Source organism: Pipistrellus kuhlii, unplaced genomic scaffold, assembly GCF_014108245.1.
Source record: "Pipistrellus kuhlii isolate mPipKuh1 unplaced genomic scaffold, mPipKuh1.p scaffold_m20_p_22, whole genome shotgun sequence".
Taxonomy (NCBI): Eukaryota; Metazoa; Chordata; class Mammalia; order Chiroptera; family Vespertilionidae; genus Pipistrellus; species Pipistrellus kuhlii.
Window position 1 is genome coordinate 5,033,796 of NW_023425521.1, and position 24,376 is coordinate 5,058,171.

Below are 24,376 nucleotides of genomic sequence, written 5' to 3' on the forward strand. Positions count from 1 at the left end.
TGGCTATATCTTGAGTTGATCATGAGCTGACCGCGCATTCTGGCCTTTACCAATTATAAATTCTAAGCCCTTAGGTCTGTTCATTTCCAGACTTTGCCCATCCCAGTGAAAGGCAGCAGTCTTGTATTTGTGGAGTCTCTGGTCTAAACAAGCTTCCACAGTGTCTCTGTTTTCTGCCTCTGCGTATGGCTTTATACCAAAAGTTCTTTGTGGTAGCTCTATCTTCCCCCTCTATCTTGATTGTAAAAATAAGAAGTAAGTTACCTTACTGTTTGACCCAGATAGTCTGAGCAAGACTTTTAATCTCTTTCTTGAAAGAGAGAAAGCAAAGAGCTAAAAAAAAAAAAAAAAAAAAAAAAAAAGTTATGCCTGTTCTAATAGTAATTTTATGAAATACCTTTAAAATATGGCATCTTTCTTTAAAATATGGCATCTTAGAAATGAGTAGTAGCCCACTGGGAGGATCATTCTAAGTTTTATAATGTCCTTTGCCTATAAGAAATCAGATATTCCATGGTTTAAATTAAGAATCATATCCCTAGCCAGTGTAGTTCAGTGGATAGAGCATCAATTAGAGGACTGAAGGGTTACAGGTTTGATTCTAGTCAAGGGTACATACCTCGGTTGCAGGCTTGATCCCAGCCCCCATTGGGGCACGTGCAGGAGGCAACCAATCGATGTGTCACTCTCACATCAGTGTTTCTCTCTGTCTTTCCTCCTCCCTTCCACTCTGTCTAAAAATCAATGGAAAAAAATATCCTCTGGGTGGGGATTAACAAAAAGAAAAAAAAGACTCATATCTGGTATCTGAAAGTTTCACACAGCTGCCAGTTTTACTGATATCAGGAGGGTATGGGGGTGAGGCAGGTGGAGGGTGGAGCATGGGCTCCAAACTGCCTGGTTTTTAAACTGGGCAAGACACACAACCCCTCTGTGTCTATTCGGATATAATATGAGGGTAAATCATAGCACCCACCCCACAGAGAAGTCTGGAGAATTAAGTGACTTAATTGTATAAATAAATAAAATGCAGAGGACAGAGTCTGGCAGATAGTAAGTACGCAATAAATTTTATCTGCTATCATGATCTTTCCCCACTTCACCAACTGCTGGGGGAAGCGGCACCATTTACTTTCTGCCAGAATCCCATTGCAAGGAACCTGGACTTGGTCCCTGAGAGCAAATAAATCATCAAGGATGAGGTCTCTGCCTGAGCAGTGGGGTTCGGTTCAGACATAACAAGACTGTTTCACTTCTCCCTGGGTGAGACCATTAGAGTCTCTTAGGGGCGTGGTTCCTCCTAAAAAAACAAACAAACAAATCCAGGAGGGGAACTCAAGTTCCCTAAATAAATCCATTTCCAAGTTCTGAGGTGACTGAGCAGGTCTCAGCTGCGGGAGAGAACTCCTTCTGTAGAGAAACCTGCAATAGCTTCCTTGAGTACTCCTTGGTGCCATGACCTGTCCTGTTCAGACTTTCTTTAACTGTAACCCCAAACCTCGCTGACACAGGGCTATGCATTCCAGAGTCCGCCCAGTCTTGCTCTCCTGCTACCACTTACACTCCCTGACTGGTTTGGTAATGACCCTGCCTGCCTGGCCTCAAGTGGTGGTTTGACCCGTAGAGCAGCTCATGCTGACCTGTGGTCTGGTAAGGAATGTCCAGTCTTAGCCAATGGCATATTGTGCCTATGTTGTGCTCAATTCCACCTATGGCCCATGGACACTTCATAAGTCTCCCTAACTCTACTCGGGCTCCTGGCCAACTCAAGAGAAAGCTTTTTTTTTTTTTTTTTTTTTTTTTTCCCCAAAGGGAAAACATAGGTACACAGAAACAAAATTACTTATTTAGGAAAATAGAGAAAGAGCTAGAAATTTCACTGAGCCAGGATTTAGAACCTTCAGATCCCGTTGCATCTAAAACGTAGTAACCAACAAGACTTCATTCTTAAATAAAACGTTGTTTTTAATAAAATACTGCACACATATGCTTTTCTTTTCAAAGATGTTTTGACCAGGAAGGTTGGTGTGAATGATAACACACGGCGAACTACATAATTAGTAGCAAAAACAAGGACTCTCAAATAAATAGACGTCAGCATTTTTTCTAGGACATAGTGTGCAAACCAGCTGAAACTGAGGACCGGCAAGGAGACTTCCCCTCCGAGGATGTGCCCTGGGTTGGCGTGGGATAGAGAAGGGAGTCACGGGTGCCCTCAGGAATCCAAAGTAACATCGGAGTGACCTTCTGGAGAGGAGAATCCTTGCCTCTCTGTACCTTTTCGCCCAAGATTTCAGAGCGTAGCTGGAACAGAGAAAAAAGCACCACCGCAGAGTCACCTGTAGGCATCCGAGGATCCAGCAGGGCGGGTGTGGAGCCAGTGGAAAATTCTGGGGAAAGCAGAGCTGGGCTAGTAAAGGAGGGAGATCTAGGGTGACAGAGGAGAAGCTTGACTATGCCTGAATGCCCTGACTTAGTACAAATCTAGGTCACGGCAGCCACTCAGAAATCCTGGTAAATACAATGACCACAGATATATAACAGAGAAATACAAGATGCAGAATTACCCCACTAACCACCCATTCATTACACCTCAGGTCAGTCTCCCACTATTGAGAACTCCTCACCTAAAGGTTTAAGTACAATCAAAGCCATGAAGGTATTGCTTGACATAATTTGCATCATAGTCAAAAGGCTAAAAAAAAATCCTCCTTAATCCATCCTTCCTTTGCTATCAAATCCGCTTCTCTTTTCTCCTTTTCTGGATAAGAATGAGCGTGGGGAGAGCCTTCTCAGGTGGGATTCCCAGCTTGGGACCGTGAGCTGTCCCCTCCCTGGAAGTCTGACTTTTGTGTATCTGACGGAAGAATAAGCCTTCAGGGAAAAACCCATACCCGGCTTCTAACAGACACGGCTTTCTCAAATACCCTTATTCGGTTTTCAGAAAACACCCCCTAATACAATTAGAATTGCATAGGAGGTAAGGGGTCACTCAAGCTGACTCAGACACTTCTGGCCTCAACGTGGGCTGGCGGGAGACGCCAGTTGCCCTCACTCCTCGGCACAGTCATGGACGTTAAATACTGTCCAGAAGTTTCCACGTTCCTTACAAAGACTTCTTGTCTGTCTGGCCCAGGATCCGGGCCAGGCAGTAGGGGATGAGGCTGGCCGAGGCCAGGGGCACTGCCGCACTTTTGCAGAAGGACAGGACGTAAAAGACCATCTCGACTCGGGATGGGGGTTTCAGAGAGTCGAAGAGGTGCAGGAGGACGAGGGAGGCCGCGATGCAGCCGAGGCGGAACGGGAGCCGCTTGTGGAGCTGTCCCTTGCAGCTCTCCCTGTACAGGCCGGAGTTGAGAGCCAGCCCGAGGCCAAAGAGGGTGCCCAGGTTCTTCAGGAGGCTGGCGAAGGGCGTGGTGTCAATGTGGACCCATTCTGGCCGCGCGCACCACCTCTTGGCCTTCTCCAGAGTCCACAGGAGGTCCACACCCAGCCCCTTCAGCAGCAGGTAAAATCCAATGGCGAAGCTGAACAGGAAGAAGGTGATGAGGAAGTATTTCTTGAGACTGGCGTTGTAGATGCCCTGGATGTGGCGGAAAGTTTCAGCAACGGCGATGCCTGAGCGGGAGAAAAGGTGACGGTGAGAAATGGGAAAGGCTCCGGACCTTCGGCTAGAGACGGGCTGGCAACCAATGGGTGACGTGTCATCTGTCGCCCATTAAATCACAGATGCTAGATTAGAGGGTCACCTGGCTTATTCCCATAGGTGACCCCAGCCCTTCCCCACCCATAGACTCTCTCCGAGGGAAGAGTCGTGGTCCATACATCCTCCTGCTGCCTGCTTGTTCCCTGTGGGGCGTCCTCATGTCTCTAATTGAACAGCCTGAGGGAGAGGAGTTCACTCCCACTTGGGCAGCCCACTTCCTCTTGGAATGGATTTGATTATTACAACATTCTTGCTTTTGCTGAGCTGAATGAAGCCTGTCCCCCTCCACTGCCAACGATTGGCCTCAGTTCTTCCTGCAGGAGTTAAGTGGCGCATCCCGAGCCTCTTTAACATGTTTGAGGATAGTTATTCTCCTCTATAATCTACGTTCCCAGGTCTTTCATGTAACTCGGCTTCTAGGCTCCTTCTCAAACATGGAACCCAGTACTGAATGTTGTGTTATTTTGTAGTTGCCATGAACTCATTCTATCTCTTGATTGCAGCACTGTTTTCTGCTCTTACAGATCTCCAGGGGAAAATTCACAATTTCCCTAATGAAATTCGTGCACAGGTGGGGTCCCTAGGCCTGGCCAGCGATCAGAGCCGATCTATGGGGTGACCAGTGGGGCAATCAGCCCCTCCCCTGGCACCCGCTTTGGCCACCCGGGTGCTGCCCACTCACCAACCCTGCCCCCTGCTGCTGCTGCCACCGGTCACCTCCTGCAGAGGGAGGCAACTGGCAGGGAGATGGAGTGGGTGCTTTGCTGGCATCCACCTTGGCTGGCTTGGGGCCTGTGGGATGGGGGCAGCTCCTGATTTGAATATCTGCCCTGTGGTGGTCAGTGTACATCATAGCAACCAGTTTTGCTGGTCGGTCAATTTGCATATTAGGCTTTTATTATATAGGAGGCCTACCACAAAGTCAAATTCTTTCTATACTTAGCCTAGATCTTTTCTCAACCTCATTAGTTAGATATAAAAAAACAAACCACAAACATTGAAAACTCTAAACTTATAAAAATGACCAATTGTGGGTCATATTAGGTTTGCAAGTGAATTTATTTAAATAAAGAGCTTTCCTGGGACACTGTGTTAATTTGTTAAATTTGGTAGAGTCCCTTAAAATTAAACGAGTGGCCACTCCCAATGGAAAATCAGTAAGAAATAAAGATTGTAAAAAGCTCAGAGATTTCAAGCTAACTTAATAGGGAAAGTATTCGGTGTAGTGCAGCTTTTCTGGAACACACTTAAATGTGTAGATCTGAGCACTCCCATAGAAATGAATCACCTTACACGATCTACCCTTGACTTTCAGCCCACTAAAATTATAATTAACGTAACCGCATTGATAAGCACAGAATATGGCTGGCATGCTGGGATTTTGTCCTGACTAGGGAGAAATGGGATACATGGGAGAGGAAGGGAGGGATCCAGAGCAGCTGATACCTGACAACACTCCAGCCACCACCTGGTGGGGAAAATGAGCAGCAAGGTAGATCCGTGACAGACAGACGTTCAGCTGCACAGCCCAGAATCCCAACCACAGAGCGATGTTCAAACACCTGCAACGGAAGAGGCAACCATGACAGAACCCAGATCCACATCCTTCAGCAGAGAGAACAGCTTCCGCAGGAGTGTTGAAGCCTGGCAAACTTGGGCTCACCAGTGGAATACTTGTAAGTTAATGCCTGTACTCACAAGCTCAGAGATGCCTGTGGCAGGCGGTGAACTCTTGTGTATGAGAATGTATTTGCACCGTGGCTACACACCCAGAATTCCCTGTAGTAGGAATGTCTTACATTTCTCAGTTTGTTTTAACGTAAATGGGTAGACTCTATGATTGGTACAGAAATGGGTCTTTGTTGAAATCCCACCACTACTGACTCCCTGATCTCAAGAAGCCCCTTTTCCATGTTTCCTTATCTGTACAATGAGGCTGTGCATGTGTGGGTCTCTTCCAGCCCTGACGTTCTGTGACTCTAATCTTCACACTCAGCAGACAGGCTGCAACTCTTATCAGTACCAACCCAAAGTGTGGGATGGGCTAGGGGGATGCGAGGAAGAGCAAGTGGTGTGTCAGCTACAGAGAAAGCTGCCTCCTGCTCTCCACCACCCACACCCCAGGGCTGAGTTCTTACCTAAATCCGAAGGTGGGCTTTTTCTTTCCCCGAAAGATGGAGAGGGTGGATGTGACCATCACATAGTATACACCTGCTGTGCCCATGGCATGGCCGGATGGACTCCCTAAAGGGCGGGAAAGAGATGAATGAATGTACTACAGGTGAAAGTCTCCATCCCAGAGACTGCTGGGAGTGTCATCTATCCATCAGTCCTTCCATTCATCCACCCATCATACCATCCGTTCATGTATCTATTTAGTCACCTATTTAACAAGTCTCTACTGATTCTATTCAGGCCCAGCACTATGCTGCGTCCGGGAGTATAGTGGTGAACAGAACCAGAGAAGGCCCAGTTCTTGTACCTACATACAGTCTAGAGATTACACAAAGGATCAGAGTATTGGATATATAATTAGAAACTAATTGGCCCTCCATAACCTCTCTTCTATTCTTTTTAAAATATATTTTATTGATTTTTACAGAGAGGAAGGGAGAGGGATAGAGAGTTAGAAACATCGATGAGAGAGAATCATCGATCAGCTACCTCTTGCCTATTGGGGGTGTGCCCGCAACCAAAGTACATGCCCTTGACTGGAATCGAACCTGGGACCTTTCAGTCTACAGGCCGACTCTCTATCCACTGAGCCAAACCAGTTTCGGCCTCTCTTCCATTCTTGCGCTCTCTGCCCTGCGCATGCTGGCCTCATTGCTTTCCTGTAAACATGCTCCCACTTCAGGGTCGTGGCATTGTTAGTCTTTCTGGCCACACAACTCTTCCTCCAGAATTTTTCTGGCTAATTCCCTTGCCTCCTTCAAGTTTTTGCTCAGATCTCAACTTCTCAATGAGTATTACCTTGATCACACTATTTAATTCTTGACCACACGGTTCCTATTCCCGATCCCTCTTCCCTGAGACATAGAGGGCCCTAAGATATGCTAACCTCCACCCAGATGCCCTTCTGGACAGAAAGTCTTATTTTTCCAGCTGTTGAAAGTGTGCTCACAGATGGGCCTTAGCTCTCAGCCTTCTCCGGCTGAGACAGCCATTTTGATCAGGGTTACCCTCTTCCCGGGGCTGGCCTGTACCCAGTCACTGGTCTCCATGGGAGTATAAGGGCCTGTTCCTCTTGACACAGTTCAGGCAACTCTTAAGGGCCATCCTCAGCTTCAGAGCTCCCTGTGGAGTTGGCTGAGGCTGAATTACAACTAGACCTCTCCTTCTGCCCTGTTGGCTTTAGTTTTCCTTCCATCAATGCTGCTCCTGAGAGTAATGAAACTCCTGTATGCTGATCTCCACCTGAGTCTGCTTCCAGGGAACCCCACAGGCAAAGCCTTGTCTTTTCTTTTTTAAAAAAATATTTTTTATTGATTTCAGAGAGGAAGGAAGAGAGAGAAAGAGAGAGAGAGAGAGAGAGAGAGAGAGAGAGAGAGAGAGAGAGAGAGAGAGAGAAACATCATTGATGAGAGAGAATCATTGACCAGCTGCCCCTTGAACCCCAACTGGGGATTAAACCCAAAACCTGGTTGCCAAGACCAGTTTGGCTCAATGGATAGAGCGTTGGCTTGGGGACTGAAAGGTCCCGGGTTCGATTCCGGTCAAGGGCATGTACCTTGGTTGTGGGCATATCTCCAGTAGGGGCTGTGCAAGAGTCAGCTGATCGATGTCTATCTCTCATCGATGTTTCTAACTCTCTATCTCTCTCTCTTCCTCTCTGTACAAAATCAATAAAATATATATATTTTTAAAATAAATAAATAAACCCGAAACCTGGGCATGTGCCCTTGGCTAGAATTGAACCAGGGACCCTTTAGTTTGTAGGCTGATACTCTATCCACTGAGCCAAACAAGGTAGGGTGCCTTGTTTTCTCCGTTCTCCTCCTCCTCCCTCTTCTAAATTATCATCTTCTAATATTCTATATAATTTACTTGTGTGTTACACACGCACGCGCACACACACACACATACACACACACACACCCATTCGAATAGCTCCACGAGAGCAGAGATCTTTTCTTTCTTTCTTTTTTTTAATCACTGAGGTATTCCAAGCTCCTAGAACAGTGTCTGACACAGAGTAGGTGCTCAGTAAATCGCACCTGAATGAATGCACACGGTCTGAAGTGAACGAGGGGTTTGTAAGAATGAATAACCATGGGCCATGCCCTAGTTTGGGGGTCAGGGGTAGGGCCCCTGAGGACGGAATGCCAGCACCCTTCCTAAGGGTAAAGGACACTTACGAGGAGTGAAGGGTTTGCATACTGATCACCTACTAAAAAACGAAATCTGCCATTTGATTGAGCAATACCAGCATGGCTATAATTAGCAGAACACTGGCAGGTTGTGGGCTTGGTAGGCCAGCTCAGGAGGACACAGCTGCCAGACCAGGCCCCTGGGAAGGACAGCCAGGGCACCAGGCCTCTGAAGCTTAACCTTTCCCAGACTAAGGGCCATTGCACACGTACCCTCATGAGCCCACTGCCCGTGAGGGTGCTTGCCTCTCCAGATTAGTAATTAAGGTTCTGGAAACATTAGGCAGATTGCCGAAGCAGCAGCAAGATGAGACTCAGGAAGGCCTTCTTGAGAGCAGTTACGATGGGATTGTATCAAATCGAAGACCCGGAGAAAAAGTGGGAAGGAATGGCTTTCCTCCTGTCCCCTCAAAGTCAGCTTCACCCACAACAAATGCTGACAGGGTGTCCACATGAGCAAGGGGCACCGAGCTTCTGTCTGTGCCAAGGGCGGGGCCCTTACCTGGGCCAGTCTCACAGGTGACGGGGAACTGCTTTATCAGCGGGGCGGAGGTATTGCTGTAGTAGTCTGTGTCCAGGACCCACCAGTACGGGCGCTGCCCAAAGAGAATCCTGTGGGAAAGCAGAGCCCGTGTCTGAGGTTGCTGAAGGAACCCTTTTGTCAGAAGCCCACACCTCTGAGAAGAGAGAGCAGCTTGAGAAGAAGATGCATGCGACCCTAAACAGAAAACTGGTGCATTGGCCGCCTGGGAGGAGGCGGGGGAGGTAGACTTGTATGCTACAACCTTATATCATGTTTGCATTTTCAACTATTTGAATTTTTTATTTATTAAAACATACATAAATAAACCTGAGATCCAAAAACCCATCTTCACAGCCAGCTAGGTGACTTTTTCTTAAAACCGCCAGACCAATTTGTCCTGGAAGGACGCATCTGGAACTGCAGTTTGCAACTGAAATTTGCGTATCCCACCCGGTCCCTCCGCTCTTTCTTCAGGCCTCAGAATAACTCCCTGTGAGACAGACATGGCTTCGGGTGCTTGCTCTGTCTCCTTTGCTTTGAAAGAGGATATCTCAGACAAACCCCTGCCCTTTTATTTTATTTATTTTTTTTTCCTTAATCCTCACCCGAGAATATGCTCCCCTTAGAGAGAGGAGGAGAGCGGGGAAGAGGAAGAAACATCGGTGTGAGAGAGAAACATCCACCCCTTGCCTCCTGTATGCATCGGACTGAGATCCAACCTGCGACCTTTCGGTGCATGGGATGATGCTTCAACCAATTGTTGGCCAGGGCCAAGCCACTTCCCTTTTAAAAAGCCTAGATCGTTTTTTGTTTTTTTTTTTAATTGATTGATTGATTGATTATGGTATCATATAATTATATCCTCCTATTCTCACCCCAAACCTCTCTCCACGTTTTCCCACCTCCCTGTTGTCCATGACCACTGGTTAGGCTCATATGCACAAAAGGCCTAGCTCTTTTATTGTGGAAACAGGCATCAGAGATCCTGCTGGAGGCCTCCGTCTCCCTGTGCTGGTGGAACAGTGATTGCTCACCCAAATCAGGGACAGCCACTAAACCCTCACCTCTACCAACTCCGAGGAAAGCTATCCCTCTTTAATTGAGATCAGATGTTTGCAACAACCACTTCTATTTTTATTGCTTAGGGCAGTGGTCGGCAAACTCATTAGTCAACAGAGCCAAATATCAACAGTACAATGATTGCAATTGCTTTTGAGAGCCAGATTTAAACTTAAACTCCTTCTAATGCCGCTTCTTCAAAATAGACTCGCCCAGGCCGTGGTATTTTGTGGAAGAGCCACACTCAAGGAGCCAAAGAGCTGCATGTGGCTTGCAAGCCGCAGTTTGCCGGCCACGGGCTTAGGGTCATGCTCTTTGATAGGGGATGTTACAGATAAAACTTGGGTTTTTCAATAGAAATTTCACAATCCCTTGGGCTTCTGAGCCCAATAATCTTTTTTCTTCTTTTTCCCCCCCCCTATTCTAAAGGACTTTTACTGTTTATGGCCAGAGACTATTAGAGCTGAAAGAGATGTAAGAATCGTCTGACAGTAGTCATAGATAGCTTTAGAGACAGTAAAGGGCTTAGACTCTAAGCCTTAGAGGGAAGCTGATTCCATTTTTCATTTTCTAGATGACAAAAGAGAGGCCAAACCAGAAATATGCTGAAGTCAGCTGGTACTGGCTAACAATTATAAAACATTCAGGATTTTTGCAAAGAAAAAGTCTTGAAGTCCTAGTGATTCGAACCCATCAGTAGCTTGCAAGTGGCTATAATGGGAATATACACTGAGTGGCCAGATTATTATGATCTCTGAACGCATAATAATCTGGCCACTCAGTGTATATCCTATATAATAATCCTATATAATAAAAGGCTAATATGCAAATTGTCCCCTCAACCAGGAGTTCGACCAAAAGGTAGGCCTGCCAACCACCCATGCCCCCCTTCCCCTGACTAGGCTGGCTGGATCCTACCCATGCATGAATTCATGCACTAGGCCTCTAATATATATACATATACACTGAGTGGCCAGATTATTATGCTCTCAGAGATCATAATAATCTGGCCACTCAGTGTATAAACAGTAGAATTTGGCAAATGTTAAAATTGGGGTTCTTCTACCTCCCATCCTTCCCTGAAATAGTCAGTTAATCAGCATTGGATATTCCATGGTTCTTAAGAGCCTTGCCCCTGAAGCCAGCCTGCCTGAGTGTCAATCCTGCCTCTGACAGGATTGGTCTAGGCACCGTCTCTTTATCTATAATGTAGTGACTACCCCCAGAAAAACATTCAGCACATGGCCTGGCACATACTAAATGTTCGATAACTGTTAACTATAATTATTATAAGGTCCCAGAGATAACCCAAGTTTACAGATTATAAAACAAAAACTCAGAGAGTTGCTATGACTTGCCCGGGACATGCAGCTGGTAGGTGGCTGAACAAAGCCTGGATGGAGCCTAGTTCTCTGGATTTCTCCTCATTGCCCCACACGCCAGGTTTTTAAATGACCTATATGCTTCCTTTTTTCATACATAATTTTTCTTCTTTCATACGTCTACTGTTATGTTGCCTATTCTGCTGCAACGTAGTAAAACTGTGTTTCTTTGCTTATAGCCTACAATCCAGACTTTCCACTAAGTCCAGCTGGCCTTCCATCCACATGACAATAGCCTTTCCCTGTGTCTTCAACTCACTGACAGGGTTTCCTCCGTCTTCTCTCTTTAGTAGCGGATGGAGATTCAGGAAGGGAGAATAGCATGGAGAAGGCAACTTCTGATGGACAGACATTTCCAGAAAGAACGCCAGCCTCTTTCCTTGCCGACCTCCTCTCGGCCTGGCTCTTACTCACCACTTGAAGATGAGGTTGAGCCAGTCTCCAATCACAGCCACCCAGAGGAGCTGGATGCCCACCGCTTCTTGAAGATGGAACCAGATGGGGAAGAGCACATAGAAGGCATTCCTGAGGTCTGCGAGCACAGAGACCAGGATGAACCAATCCTGGGAGTCCTGGTAGTTCACCTGGAGGTAGTGTGTTGACTGGATCCCAAAGTCATGAAGGATGTTCATGCCTTCCTCCATGCTCGCTCCCTGGCCCGTCAGCTGAGCCTTTGCAGACTTGGTGGTGATAACTCTGCTATCAGCCTGCGTCTTGCCTGTTTTATACACCCTGTCACCAGCCTGCAGGTCAACCCAGCCCTGATCTTTGGACTCAAAAATCACTTTTGTCTAAAATCTATTGATCAAAGGTGCATCATCAGTAGGTTGATGCAAACATGTTCAGGGTGATTTACGTAAAATAGAAAACCAGGCACACAAAAACAGCCTGATCGGCCATGTACTCTGCAAGGCCAATGATTAACTTGGGCATGCTGCTCAACAGTGCCAGGGGCTGCCCTCCTGGCTCTGAACCCAGCAGGAGACACGGGACAGAGTCTAAATCACCGTGGTTCTTGCAGAGATGCCTGATTTCCTAAGTCTGCGACTGCACTTATTTTCCAAAGAAAAAGTCTTGAAGTCCTGGTGATTCAACTTTTTCAGTTATTAATTTAGAAGGTAGTTCATTTGATTGTCCTGGGCAATGTCACCTTACTGGGCCTTTCTTAACTGCAGTAGGGTCTAGGAAATGCCTCTGGTTTGGAAGCTCAAACTCTCTTCCCATGTGGCTCCCTAGCTCAGGACCAGAAAAGAGTCCTCTTTGAATGCCTGATTAATTCATTCATTTAATGTCCTTACAGTGAGGACTTTTGGGGTTTTCCCACGAGTGTAAGCAATAAAATGAATGCGTGTTCATACAAAAACAATATGATTGATATATAGTTCTAAATAAAATCACCAACCAATTGGTGACTGGGGACTCTGGAAAGGGCTGCTGTAGTTTGATCTTCCATTTGTAGTTGGAGATATTTATGTTCACGAGGCAGTCAATCCGTTTTTACTACAGCCCTGGATCTAGACAAGGAATAAATTAAAGTAACAGATGCCCGGTCGTGAAAAGCAATGCTGCCTTTCTCCCCAGCACAAGCAGAAATCGCCCTGCAGCAACCAAAACCTCACCCTTGGTCAGTTCAAACTCTGAAGGAAGCAGGGGCTGAATCAGGCGGTGAACGGGGGCAATTTTCAAGGAGAAGAGCTGGCGGGAATAAAACTTTAAAATATTCACTTGAATTTCCTACCAGCAAGTCCATGATCCCTTGTAAGGAGTAGGTTAGGGACAGGGAAAAGGAACTCGGAGCTAATGAGTCTGTAGCAAAAGTAGACAACATTCCATGTTGGAAACGATTAAAACATCACCCGGGAAGTATAGTCTGGCATCTTCTCCCCAACCTCCATGGGCTCCCACCCACCTCCAGCAGACCCCAACTGCCCTTGACCACGTTGTCTCTGCTGGTCCAAGCAACCCTCTCCTACCATGCCTAGTCCGGGGAGGTAATGGTGGGTTGTGGGTGGGCTGCAAATAAAGCATGCACTTGGCAGTGCTGTGGGGAAGGGTGCTCTGTATTGTCAGGAATGCTAGGCCACAGGTAGTGGGCCCCACTGGAAGAGATAGTCTCTTCCCTCCACCCAGATAAGCCTTCCTCGAAAGTATTGAGCAACTGCTGTTGCGATCCCCGGGGACTGAGGTGAGTTGAGGGCAAATAGGGCAGACCCTCTGACAAAATATTCCAAGGCCACTCACTATCTGGCTCTCCACAGGGCTGCTAGCAGCCAAATCTCTGAGCCAGGCAGAGTTCTCTCAGCATAGGGGGAGGCCAGTGCAGGGCCCTGTCTTCTGGAGGGAACTCAGGGAGAATGCTCGTGTTGATAAGGAGTGGGATGGAGCTGATATCTGCTCACGGGATAAAGAAGGAGTCCCTCTGGCAGGCAGCCCGCCTGGTTTGGGTACCTCTTGGTCAGAGCCATTGCATATCATCATGAGACTCTTTGCTAGTCTATCTTCCTACCTTCCAGCCCCTTCCTGCTGCCTCCAGCAAATGTTTATCATGTACAGAAAGAGGTGAGGCCCCCAAAGACGCAGCCTGCTAGGAAGCTGACTGCAGAGAGAGATGGCCGTGTCCTCCAAGGCTCACAGGACGTGTGGATATTTCGAGGTGGATAATGGGGAGGAAGTATTTGAGCTGCTGGAGGTTTCGATGAGAATTTAATCTCTTAAAGAACTCTCTCCAGAGAGGGAATTCTATCATCACCTTCTAATTCCTGTCATCTTCCCTTTCAAGAAGGTCTCCAGTTTAATTCAGTCAACATTTCCTGAGCAAAGCCCCATGCTTGGCTCTATAAGAGATTGCAAGTGAGCCCTAGCTGGTTTGGCTTAGTGGGTAGACCGAAGGCTGAAGGGTCCCAGGTTTGATTCTGGTCAAGGGCATGTACCTTGGTGGCAGGCTCAATCTCCAGCCACTGTCAGGGCTCTTTGGGAGGCAACCAATCAATGTGTCTCACGTTGATGTTTCTCTCTCTCCCTCTCTTCCCCCCACCTCTTCCTTCCACTCTCTCTAAAAAGTCAATGGATAAATATCCTCAGGTGAGGGTTAACATAAACAAACAAACAAAAAAGAGATTGCAAATTAAATCTTGGTTGTCCTCTGGGACCTGGACATTCTAGTGGGGAAGGGAAGTTAGATGTTGACCCAACTCACTGTGTCAATTGGGGGATCCTTAGATTGAAACTGAACTCATATGTACAGATATCGGTGAGCTCCCTATTATTTTGTCTGAAGCAGAGATGACTCAAGACTTTTTTTTAAAAACAAACAAACAAACAAACAAACATATTTTATTGATTTTAGAGAGAAAGGGAGAGGAAGAGAGAGATAGTAACATCAATGATGAAAGAGAATCATTGATCGGCTGCCTCCTGCATGCCCCTACTGGGGATTGAGCCCACAACCGAGGCATGTGCCCTTGGCCAGAATCAAACCTGGGACCCTTCAGTCCGCAGGCCCACGCTCTATCCATTGAGCCAAACCAATTGGGGTGACTCAAGACTTATTGATGTCTTCTGGGAAAACGACCAGTCAAGACTGGGAGGCGACGAGGGTGGAAAGTTCTGTGGGAACACGAGTGGGGCACTCCTCAGGCGCTTTCTCCACAAACAGAAGCCCAGAGGCTCGGGGATCTCGGTTTGGGAAGCACACGCAGGAAAGGGGCCAGAAAGAACAGTCTGGTCTGCTGCTAAATAAGTGCAGCTGGTGCCCGTGTCCTGGCACCGGCTCCTCCTCGAGCCAGGCTGACTCATTCACTCAGGCGGGTTTATTTGCTACCAGGCAAGCAAAGAGGGGACGGAGTCATAATTTGCCACTCACCTCATCCCAAAATTGCTTTTATTAGCAGGAAGGCATCCTGACTTTCCCTGCAGTCAAATCCTCTCTTCTGGCGGGGGCTCTGGGTTCTGCGTAGTGAGGCGCTGCCTTGTTGCTCAGCTGTGATCACTAGAACGGGTCTTGCCTGCACATTGTATTAAGGATACAGAACCTGCTGAAACCGCTTTGGCTCAGTGGATAGAGCGTCGGCCTGTGGGCTGAAGGGTCCTGGTTTCGATTCCAGTCAAGGGCATCCACCTTGGTTGTGGGCAGATCCCCGGTGGGGGGTGTGCAAGAGGCAGCTGATCGATGATTCTCATTGATGTTTCTAACTCTCTATCCCTCTCTTCTTCTCTATAAAAAATCAATAATATATATATATATCTTATATATATATATTTTATTGATTTTTTACAGAGAGGAAGGGAAAGAGATAGAGAGCTAGAAACATCGATGAGAATCATCGATCAGCTGCCTCTTGCACATCCCTGCTTGGGGCAAGTGCAAGAAGCAACCAATGTACATGCCCCTGACCGGAATCGAACCTGGGACCTTTCAGTTCGCAGACCGACGCTCTACCACTGAGCCAAACCGGTTTCGGCTATATATATATATTTTTAAAAAGGATACAGAACCCAGCTTCAAGCCAAGGCTTTGTCTGAGCATTGGGGGAAGGGGATTTCCTTAAAGTATTACAGCTCAAACTCCAAAATGTACAGTTTTAAAATTTTATTTATTTATTTATTTACTTGTTTGTTTATTTATTTTTGGGCTCCTCTCCCAGGTGAGGGTTAACATAAACAAACAAACAAAAAAGAGATTGCAAATTAAATCTTGATCCCTGGGGAAGGTGGTCAGGGGTAGACAGTAGAAACTGGCTGGATCAACTTGCTGTCACCTTTTCAGTGAGTGACCCTGTCCATGTGTTACAAAACTATGTCGGGGAAAGCAGGTGAAGGGAGAGGCTGATTAATCATTGCTAGCCTGTGAAAATGGCTGGCTTATCTCCAGCGTGGTGAGAAAGTTCAGCTCCAGAACCTTGAACTGTGCACTTACCCACCACGTGGGGGGAGCATGCTGTCTGACTCAAGACGCGCTCGCTGCACATTTTGTCCACAGCAAAGCACCAGAGGCCTTTGGCTTCATTGTAAACAGTTAAGAACTCCCCGCTCACTGCCTTCCTCCTGCCGCCCTGCTTTCTCCCAGCGGTCCATGAATCCCTGGAGCCTTTATTATGGGAAGCACAGGCTGACCATCTTCTTCCTCTCCTCTGTCATCTTCAACACCACCCTCCACCCAAAGAAGCTGTTGTGACCCCCAGAGACAGCCAACCAGTTCCCTCATGACCAGATGGTGACACTTGTCCAACTGGCAGTCAACCCTTTGGCGGTGCCAAACCACCCTGGCAGCTGGGAAACCTTCTTGTGTTGTTTGATCCTTCCTGCCAGGAGCTAAGCTTTGTTGATGATGCACAGGAGAGGCAGAGTCAAGGGAAGTAAGCCTCTAACAGGATGGTTGGGACTGTCTGGGAAAAGCTTAGGTCCTTCCTTCTTCCTGGTCGGTACCACAGAGGCAAAGAAGAGCTGTCTGAGGAGAGTGGGAAGTATAAGCTAAGAATCTAGCCCCAATCCACTGTGCCTCCTTGCTTCATCTCACAGATATTTTGAAAGAATTGGGGCTAACTAAAGAAAAAAGGGAGGGAATGTGTCATCAGTCGCCCAGTCATAGCTCAGCCTGGTTGGGTGTGGAACGAGGTGGGGACTGGGGATGAGTGGTGTGTGTGTGTGTGCATGTGTGTGTGTGTGTGTGTAAAAGCTGGGTGTGTTTTTCCTTAGAAGACCCTCAGAAAATATCCTCAAGCTTTCAGCAGGCAGCCTTTGAGACATCTCTCCTACTGCCATCACTAGGACTTCTAAGGTAAAAAGAAAAACAATAAATAGGAAGATAAAGAGTGTGATCGTCTTGGCTGGTGCTGCTCAGTGGTTAGAGAGTTAACCAGAGCACCAAAGCGTGGCAGGTAAGAATCCCGGTCGAGGGCATGTACCTGGGTTGCAAGTTCAATCTCATGGGGCCACGGGCCACATGGGGGAGGCAACCAATCAATGTGTCTCTCTCACATCCATGTTTCTCTCTCCTCCTCCCTCTACTCTCTCTAAAAATCAATGAGGGGAAAAAAAATCCTCCAAGTGAGGATTAAAAAAAAAAAAAAAAGAGTTGTGTGATCTTGGCCAAGTCACTAGAGTTCTCTAGATTTTACTTTTGTCAACTGTAGTCTGAGACTTGGTGACTCTCACCCTCCTTTCACTTCTGTCATTTTCTAACTCTGGGGTGCTCCTTTGAAAGTAGCTCCAATGAAGTGGTACTTGACTTTTAGTGACCTAACAGAAGTAAATGATTCATTATTGCCAGAAGGAAAGATGTGTTACTATTTAAAATTTTTTTAAAAAATATTTTTTTTTTATTGATTTCAGAGAGGAAGGGAGGAGAGAGAGATAGAAACATCAGTGATGAGAAAAATTAACTGATTGGCTGCCTCCTGCATGCCCCCTACTGGGGATCAAGCTCTTAACCTGGAATCGAACTTGGGACCCTTCAAGTCTGCAGGCTGATACTCTATCCACTGAGCTAAACTGGCCAGGGCTCATATTTTTTAATTTAAAATATTTTCAAAAGTGATATATTCACATGGTTTTAAAGAGTTCGAAAGAGTTGTTCCCACCTCTGGGCACCGCCCAAACACTGGTGCTGCCAGAACCCAGCTGAGACCCGAGGTGCATCCAGAGTCATCCAGAGTACCCCCTCCCCGACACACACACACACACACACACACACACACACACACACACACACACACTTCTCCATCAGAAGTCAGCTCCCTTTGTAGAGCCTGGCATCCAGCTGAGATCCAGATTGGGGAGGGGTCATCCCTTCCACCTTCTCTCTGCCCTCCCCTCCTCTGTTTCTTCCCCAGCTCTTCCCTATAGTCCTTTAATCAACTCTTTCTTTAATAGCCGTGGAACGTTCATCCCAACCAAAATGCCCATGTTGTACAGTCAGTTATTGTCCTTCCCTCTTCTGGAGCCCAGTTGGGGGACGTAATTAGGAAATCAGTAGTCTTGGACCCTCTTAACCCACAACTTACCCCTTTTGAGAGTTTCCAAATGAGGTGTGGCCAGAATTGTCATGAAAACAAACAGTGAGGTTTCCCTGCCCCTCCCCCAGCCTCCCAGGCCGTGAGAGGGCCAAGGAACTATTCTGAGCTATGAAAACACAGATGGGCTCAGCTAGGAAGTAAACAGTAGTCTGTCCGCCAACGCTTGTCTCCCTGGATGGAAGTCCGGACAGTGCCTGATCTCCAGCCAGCCAGTAGGAGAGAAAGGGAGAAGGGGAGGATAGAAAGGAAAGTCAGTGTTTGCTTTATGTTTAAGATTTAAAAGATTTCCTTCACTTTAGTAGGTTTGAAGTGGAAGGAAGTCAGCCCAGAATCATGCAATTCCAGGGGATCGCTCCAACCTTGAATTCCAGAGAGAGGATGCTTGTTGCTCTCCTCAACCCTGTGGAATGTCAGCCTCGTCCGCTCTCCTGGTTAGTCACTGTGACCTTCTCATGGTCAGATCTGCTGGTTGGCCTTTTCTCATCGTTGTTTTCCCTTAATCTTTTGGTCACATCTGCAACATTTGGCAGATAACTGCCTTGCAACACTTGCCCTCTCTGTGTTCAATGTTGCTCTAGCAAAATCTACTGTCTCTTCTCCTCTTCATCCTCTCGTAGTCAGTATGATGTTAGACCCCACTTGGATACCAACTGGTTGTCCATGTATTCCCCAAACCTGTAAGTTCCTTCTAGACCCATTCTAGTTCCATACTTCTTTTTTGTAAACATCTCCTCCTCTGCCATCCCACAGGCACTGAGTCTGGAACCCTGGAGTCACCTTTGACACTTCCTCATCAGGTTCTGACTTGTTTGATTTTCTACTCTTACTGTGCCTCATCAATCCCTCTGTCTTGACCTACTAGTCTCTTCATTACCTAACAATCTCTTACCCCCCTTCTCACAGCCGCACCCAAGCCATCCTACAGACCACTGGCAAAAGAGCCTCTTACAATACCAGGTGTGTGTGTGTGTGTGTGTGTGTGTGTGTTTCACTTAACACCTGAAGAATATCCAGTGGACACTGCCTACAGAATGAAGTTCAAACTCAAACTTATCCACAATTAAACCTCAGGTTATCACTCCAGCCTTATGTCTTGCAACTCCTCTTTCTGGACCCCCTATTCCATATACATGAATGGGATTGGATTTCCCAAACACATTTTGTTTGCCTAACTTTGCTCTTTCTTCCATCTGGAATATCATTTCCTCATCTCCACATGTCCAGATTCTAAACATACTTCAAGGCCAAGCTAATAAAGCCTTTCCAACCCACTAGGCTTAGCTGTTGTCAGCTATGAAGGACCACTCTGTCCTGAACTTTCCTAGCATTCAATGATTCTTATTTTAGGGCGTTTAGCATGTTCAAACCTTGCATTGCTGATGGTTTTGCATAAGACTTCACCCTTTTGCCAAAACCGGTTTGGCTCAGTAGATAGAGCGTCGGTCTGCGGACTGGAAGGTCCCAGGTTCGATTTTGGTCAAGGGCATGTACCTTGGTTGCAGGCACATCCCCAGTGTGGGGCATGCAGGAGGCAGTTAGTCGATGTTTCTCTCTCATCGATGTTTCTAGCTCTCGATCCTTCTCTCTTCCTTTCTGTAAAAAATCAATAAAATATATGAAAAGAAAAGAAAAGAAAAAGAAAAAGACTTCACCCTTTTTCAGTTATCCTGAGCCCTGTGAGCCAAGAAAGTACCCCTTCCAGCTTTCAGACCTGAACTCTGCTAGCATATTTGGTGCCGGTGAGATAGATTGTTTAGACTGCTGTGATGGTTCCTTCCGTTGCTGATATGCACCTCTTTGCATTGTTACTTTGCCTCTCTTCCCATCAAGGAGAGAATTTATATCTCCATTCTTTGAATCTGGGGGCCAATGGGATATTAATAGATGCGATACAAACAGAGGCTTGAAAAGCATTCACTCACTAGGGCTTGTCCTCTTTGGGCTACCATTGGAATCCAGGACCACAAAGAGAAGTCCAGGCTGGCCTGCTGGACACACGTGGCTGTAACATGTAACCTGTCTGTCCACCAGCCCCTGCTGCCAGACGTGTGAGTGAGTCCATCATAGACCATCCAGCCTTAGTCTCTCTACCAGATATCTGCAGTCAAGAGAGTGATTCCAGGTGACTTCAGCAGAAGAACCACCCAACTGAGTCCCAGCTTTAATGAGCAAATAAAATGGTTTGATGGTTTAAGCCACTGTTTTAATAATGAGCAGATAAAATGGTTTGATGTTTTAAGCCACTGTTTTTCAAGGGGGCTATGCAGTAACTGAAACACCCAGTAGATGCTGTTAATAAAATATTAAATAATAGCTAGCATTCATTGAGCACTTACGCTACTCTAAGAACTAGACTTGTAAAATTACACAGATTGAAAAATCCTGATATCGATTTTATACTGCCCCCATGTTACAGGTAAGGAAAGTGAGGCCCAGAGAAGTGAACTAAGTTGCCTAAGGTCACACTTGTCAGGTTCAAACCCCAGAATCTGGTTCTAGAAATCATTATATCACATTGTAGAAGGAGGAAAAGATACATGCCAAGTTCTATAGCATTTTGGGGTCTAATGCCCAGCATATGCGTCTAACCCTCCCACACGATGTCCTCTTGAGTCTGTCCCAGGCTCTGGGCCCCGATTGCCTGTTTCAGGGAAAGTCTCACGTGGGGAACTGATTTAAGACCTGCCATCTGTGTGTCCCACGTTCTCCTTCCTACAACCTTCGCTGAGTTCCAGCAGTGCAGGTTTCATGTGAAGAGGAATTGCTTGGGCTCAGCGTGTCAGTGTTGAGCTTTGACCCCATGTCCTGGCTTAACCTGTGCAGCAGCCAGGGTGGTTTTTTCACTCAGGATCTTTGGACTTTCTTCCACCTTTTTTTTTTTTTTTTTTTTTTTTTAAAGCATAAAGACATTTATTTACTAACCAAGGGGTCAATCCTAATTAAACCAACACTCAGAAGTAGTTGCATATAAAATGATTGTGATAGAAAACTGAACCCAGAAATGGGCGGTGGCGGGGGCAGGGGTGGAGTCGGGGAGGCAGGCTTGAATTGAGTTTGTTTATCCTCATGGCTAATTCGTGTCCGGAAGGATGTTGGAATTTTCACTCCACTTTTTCATAGATCCAAGGACAGCTGACATTGTTCATGACACATTCCACCACTGACTTCCTCCTTCCAATCTTCTCGTTCTAGTGTTTTGGTGCGTTCCTTTCTGTCCCATTCCTGAGGTTGGCCCTATGCACTGTTTACAAAGTTGCAGGAGGCCTGAGTATTTCTGTCATCAGCTGTAGTCTCTTCAAACTTTTCTCTCGGGCTGCATGAGAACTGTGTCACCTTCAATGTGCTCTCGGTTTTTACCGTGAGGTTTTGGCCATCAGAAGTGATGACAGCCGAAACCGGTTTGGCTCAGTGGATAGAGCATCGGCCTGCCGACTGAAAGGTCCCAGGTTCGATTCCTGTCAAAGGCATGTACCTTGATTGCAGGCACATCCCCAGTAGGGGGTGTGCAAGAGGCAGCTGATCGATGATTCTTTCTCATCGATGTTTCTAACTCTCTATCCCTCTCTCTTCCTCTCTGTAAAAAATCAATAAAATATATTAAAAAAAGAAAAAAGAAGTGACGACTTGGCCATGGCGCTCATTTCCATGCCTAGTTCCCTCATGTGCTCGGTGAAGCCTTTGTTCTCCACCAGAGCTATCTTCCTACCAGCTGCTGAATGGAGGTCGTGGTGGGCACGGGAGGCCTGTGGGCAACATGATAGGGAGGTGGCAATGAACTTGAGTGTGGTGTGTGAACCTACATTGTAGAGTTTTGTTTAAAGTACCAAGGGAGTGGTTGCTTCAGTAGCACATATACTGAAGTACTAAGGGAGCAGAGAGAACAAAGCAATGAGCAGAGAACGGTGGGGGTGGGTGGTCTTTGAGTTGGGTTTTAGAGGATGAATAAGGCATCAGCAGATGAAGAGGGAGGGAGGGGGAAGAGGTAGGAACCAGAGGAAGAAAGTGAATGTACAAAGGATGTACAAAGGCACAGCATGTTTGGGGAAGGACACAGGGTCATGACAGTCTGGAGTTCCGGGCATCAGGATGGCAGGATGTACAAACCCAGTGTGAACAACCCAATGTGCCCCAGAGAGTGGGGAGCTCAGAAAATTTACAATTCCAGTTGTTCAAGGAAAAACTTGAACAACTGGAATTGAACAACTGGGGCAGGAGAGTCAGGGGAAACTGGGAATTTGCTTATAATGAGTCTGCTCAGGACGTTGGGAGAGAAGTACATGGAGAGGTTGGTGTGGGCTGTAGCAGGAGAGTCTGGCTGTTTCTTGGTGCATTAACCACAGTCCAAGGGAGGGGCCTAAGTGAGAAACCAGATTCATCAAGTTCCCCAAGGGAGACTGTCTTTCAGGGAAGATCTAAATTTACCAAAGGAACAATAAAGGCTAATCCTCACCTTATAGTAATTGTCAAGCAAAACCAATTATTATCAGAATACCCAGTAGTTCATTGACACAAGGGATAGAACCAATTTGCCCGTTTCTTCCCATGACCCAAGTGCGGTGGGAAGCTGACCGGCTGAGCTGTGAATCAGGATCAGCTGTTGGTCATGAGACAGGGTTGATAGGGCCCAGTGCCTCCATCTGCATGGCCAGTGTCCTCCGGGGCTGGTCTGTTCTGGCCTTGGGCCAGGTCTTCTGCTCCAGACGCGGTCAGATTGGCACTGCCCGGGCAGGCTCCATGATGCTCCTTTTCTGTGCCTCCTGACAGACACATTTTCTATGTGTCTTACACTCTCTGGTCAGGCTCCTCTGGCCAGTTTGGAACTAAACTGCTGTCCCAGGATTTTCTCCACCGTAGCTAGATGTTAGAATCACACGGGGAAAATGTATGCTGCTTAACGCATACATTTATGCTCTGCCTCGCTCTCAGAGATGGATTTTATTGGCCTGCGGTGCAGCCTGGGTATGTGGAGTTTTACAAGCTCCCCCGTGACTTCAGTTACGGCCCAGGTTGAGAGCTTTTGCTTTAAGGCGATGGTGCATACTTTTGCTCAGGGCCACTGAGTGTTGATTTTGCTCATAGAAGGTCACTTACCACAGACCAGGTGCCAAGTGCTTCTCAAGCATCACCTTGTTAATTCTGTAACCGGGCCTGCTAGTCAGGGAAGAAGAGCAGCAGCGCAGGGGAAGGCAGTGGGGTACAATTCCACAAAGACCTGGATTCAACCCCAGCCAGGTGACTTGGGGCACGTTACCGAATTCCTGTGAGTCTCAGTTTCCTCATCTGTGAAACTGGAAAAGTAGTTTCTGTGTCTCAAGGTTGTTGTGAGGAATAAATGAAGCCACAGATGAAAATGGGCTAGTCCAGCAGAGTCCCTACCATCCTGTCTCCCTTCCAATGGGAGAGGCGGAGACATCACATTCCTTGAGGGTCCTTAAGGGGAGCCCCCATCATATCCTAGCCCACAGACATAGGCCAAGGAGATGAGAAACATGCAGTGGGAAGGTGTCCGAGACCCAAGCCCTACTGAGAGTGCTGTGATCTATTGCCCTTCGCAGGATCCAGATGTGGTGAGGAGGAACCCCACAGGAGAGGCAGACACCCACCGGAGCCTGAGTGGAGAAAGCCTAGTCCGCCACCAGCCACAGGCCATGTGTTGGAGTGGGGACACATGAGGCCAGCACCACTGAGGCCAAGTGAGGGAACACACACTGATACTGCATGTGTGTGTGTGTATGTGTGTGTGTGTTACTGTGTGTGTGTGTAATACTGTGTGTGTAATACTGTGTGTGTGTAATACTGTGTGTGTGATACTGTGTGTGTGATATTGTGTGTGTGTGATACTGTGTGTGTGTGTGTGTGTGTGTGTGTGTGTGTGTGTGTGATACTCCATGTGTTCCAGGCTCCTTCAGTGGGACCCGTAGGTCTAAGGGTCCCTGAAGGGCCTGTATTCCCAAGATTCTCTCTCACTTGCCAGGTTCCTCCTAGAACTTTGCTGTTCACACCCTTTGGATTTCTCTGGGCTACATTCCTTAAGGTCTGGTTGCTTCTTTCTTGTGGCTGGAAGTCTATGTTCTAAGTAGAGCCCTCCAATAGGGTTCTCTGTGCACACACTCCCTGCGGCGGGGGGCGGGGGGGGGCACTCAGGCTGTGCCCTCTGGCCCCTGAGGAGCCCCTTGGCACATTCCTGGGTCAGTAGGTGAATCCCCCACACAGCCTAGGGCCACAGGTCCCCGCTCCCCATTCCTGCACCCGGAGGAACAGGTGGAGCAGCCAAGAGAAGCATCATTGGCTCCTCCACAGAGTTTGTTTTGGGGGCAAGATGA

At 47.2% G+C, this 24,376-nt stretch overlaps 1 protein-coding gene across 1 annotated transcript in view; it reads right to left on the reverse strand.

Moving 5' to 3' along the window:
• Nucleotides 1-1,944: 1,944 nt before the first annotated feature.
• The window catches only part of G6PC1 (glucose-6-phosphatase catalytic subunit 1), a 28,981-nt gene continuing 6,549 nt past the window's right edge, over nt 1,945-24,376 (reverse strand). The window contains exons 2-7 of the mRNA XM_036451253.2: nt 21,675-21,676; nt 11,455-11,705; nt 8,579-8,688; nt 5,845-5,950; nt 5,153-5,268; nt 1,945-3,618 (exon numbers count right to left, since the gene is read on the reverse strand). Of these exons, the coding sequence (XP_036307146.1) occupies nt 3,107-3,618; nt 5,153-5,268; nt 5,845-5,950; nt 8,579-8,688; nt 11,455-11,684 (1,074 nt within the window). The 5' untranslated portion in view covers nt 11,685-11,705; nt 21,675-21,676 and the 3' untranslated portion in view covers nt 1,945-3,106. The remainder of the gene's footprint in view (nt 3,619-5,152; nt 5,269-5,844; nt 5,951-8,578; nt 8,689-11,454; nt 11,706-21,674; nt 21,677-24,376) is intronic.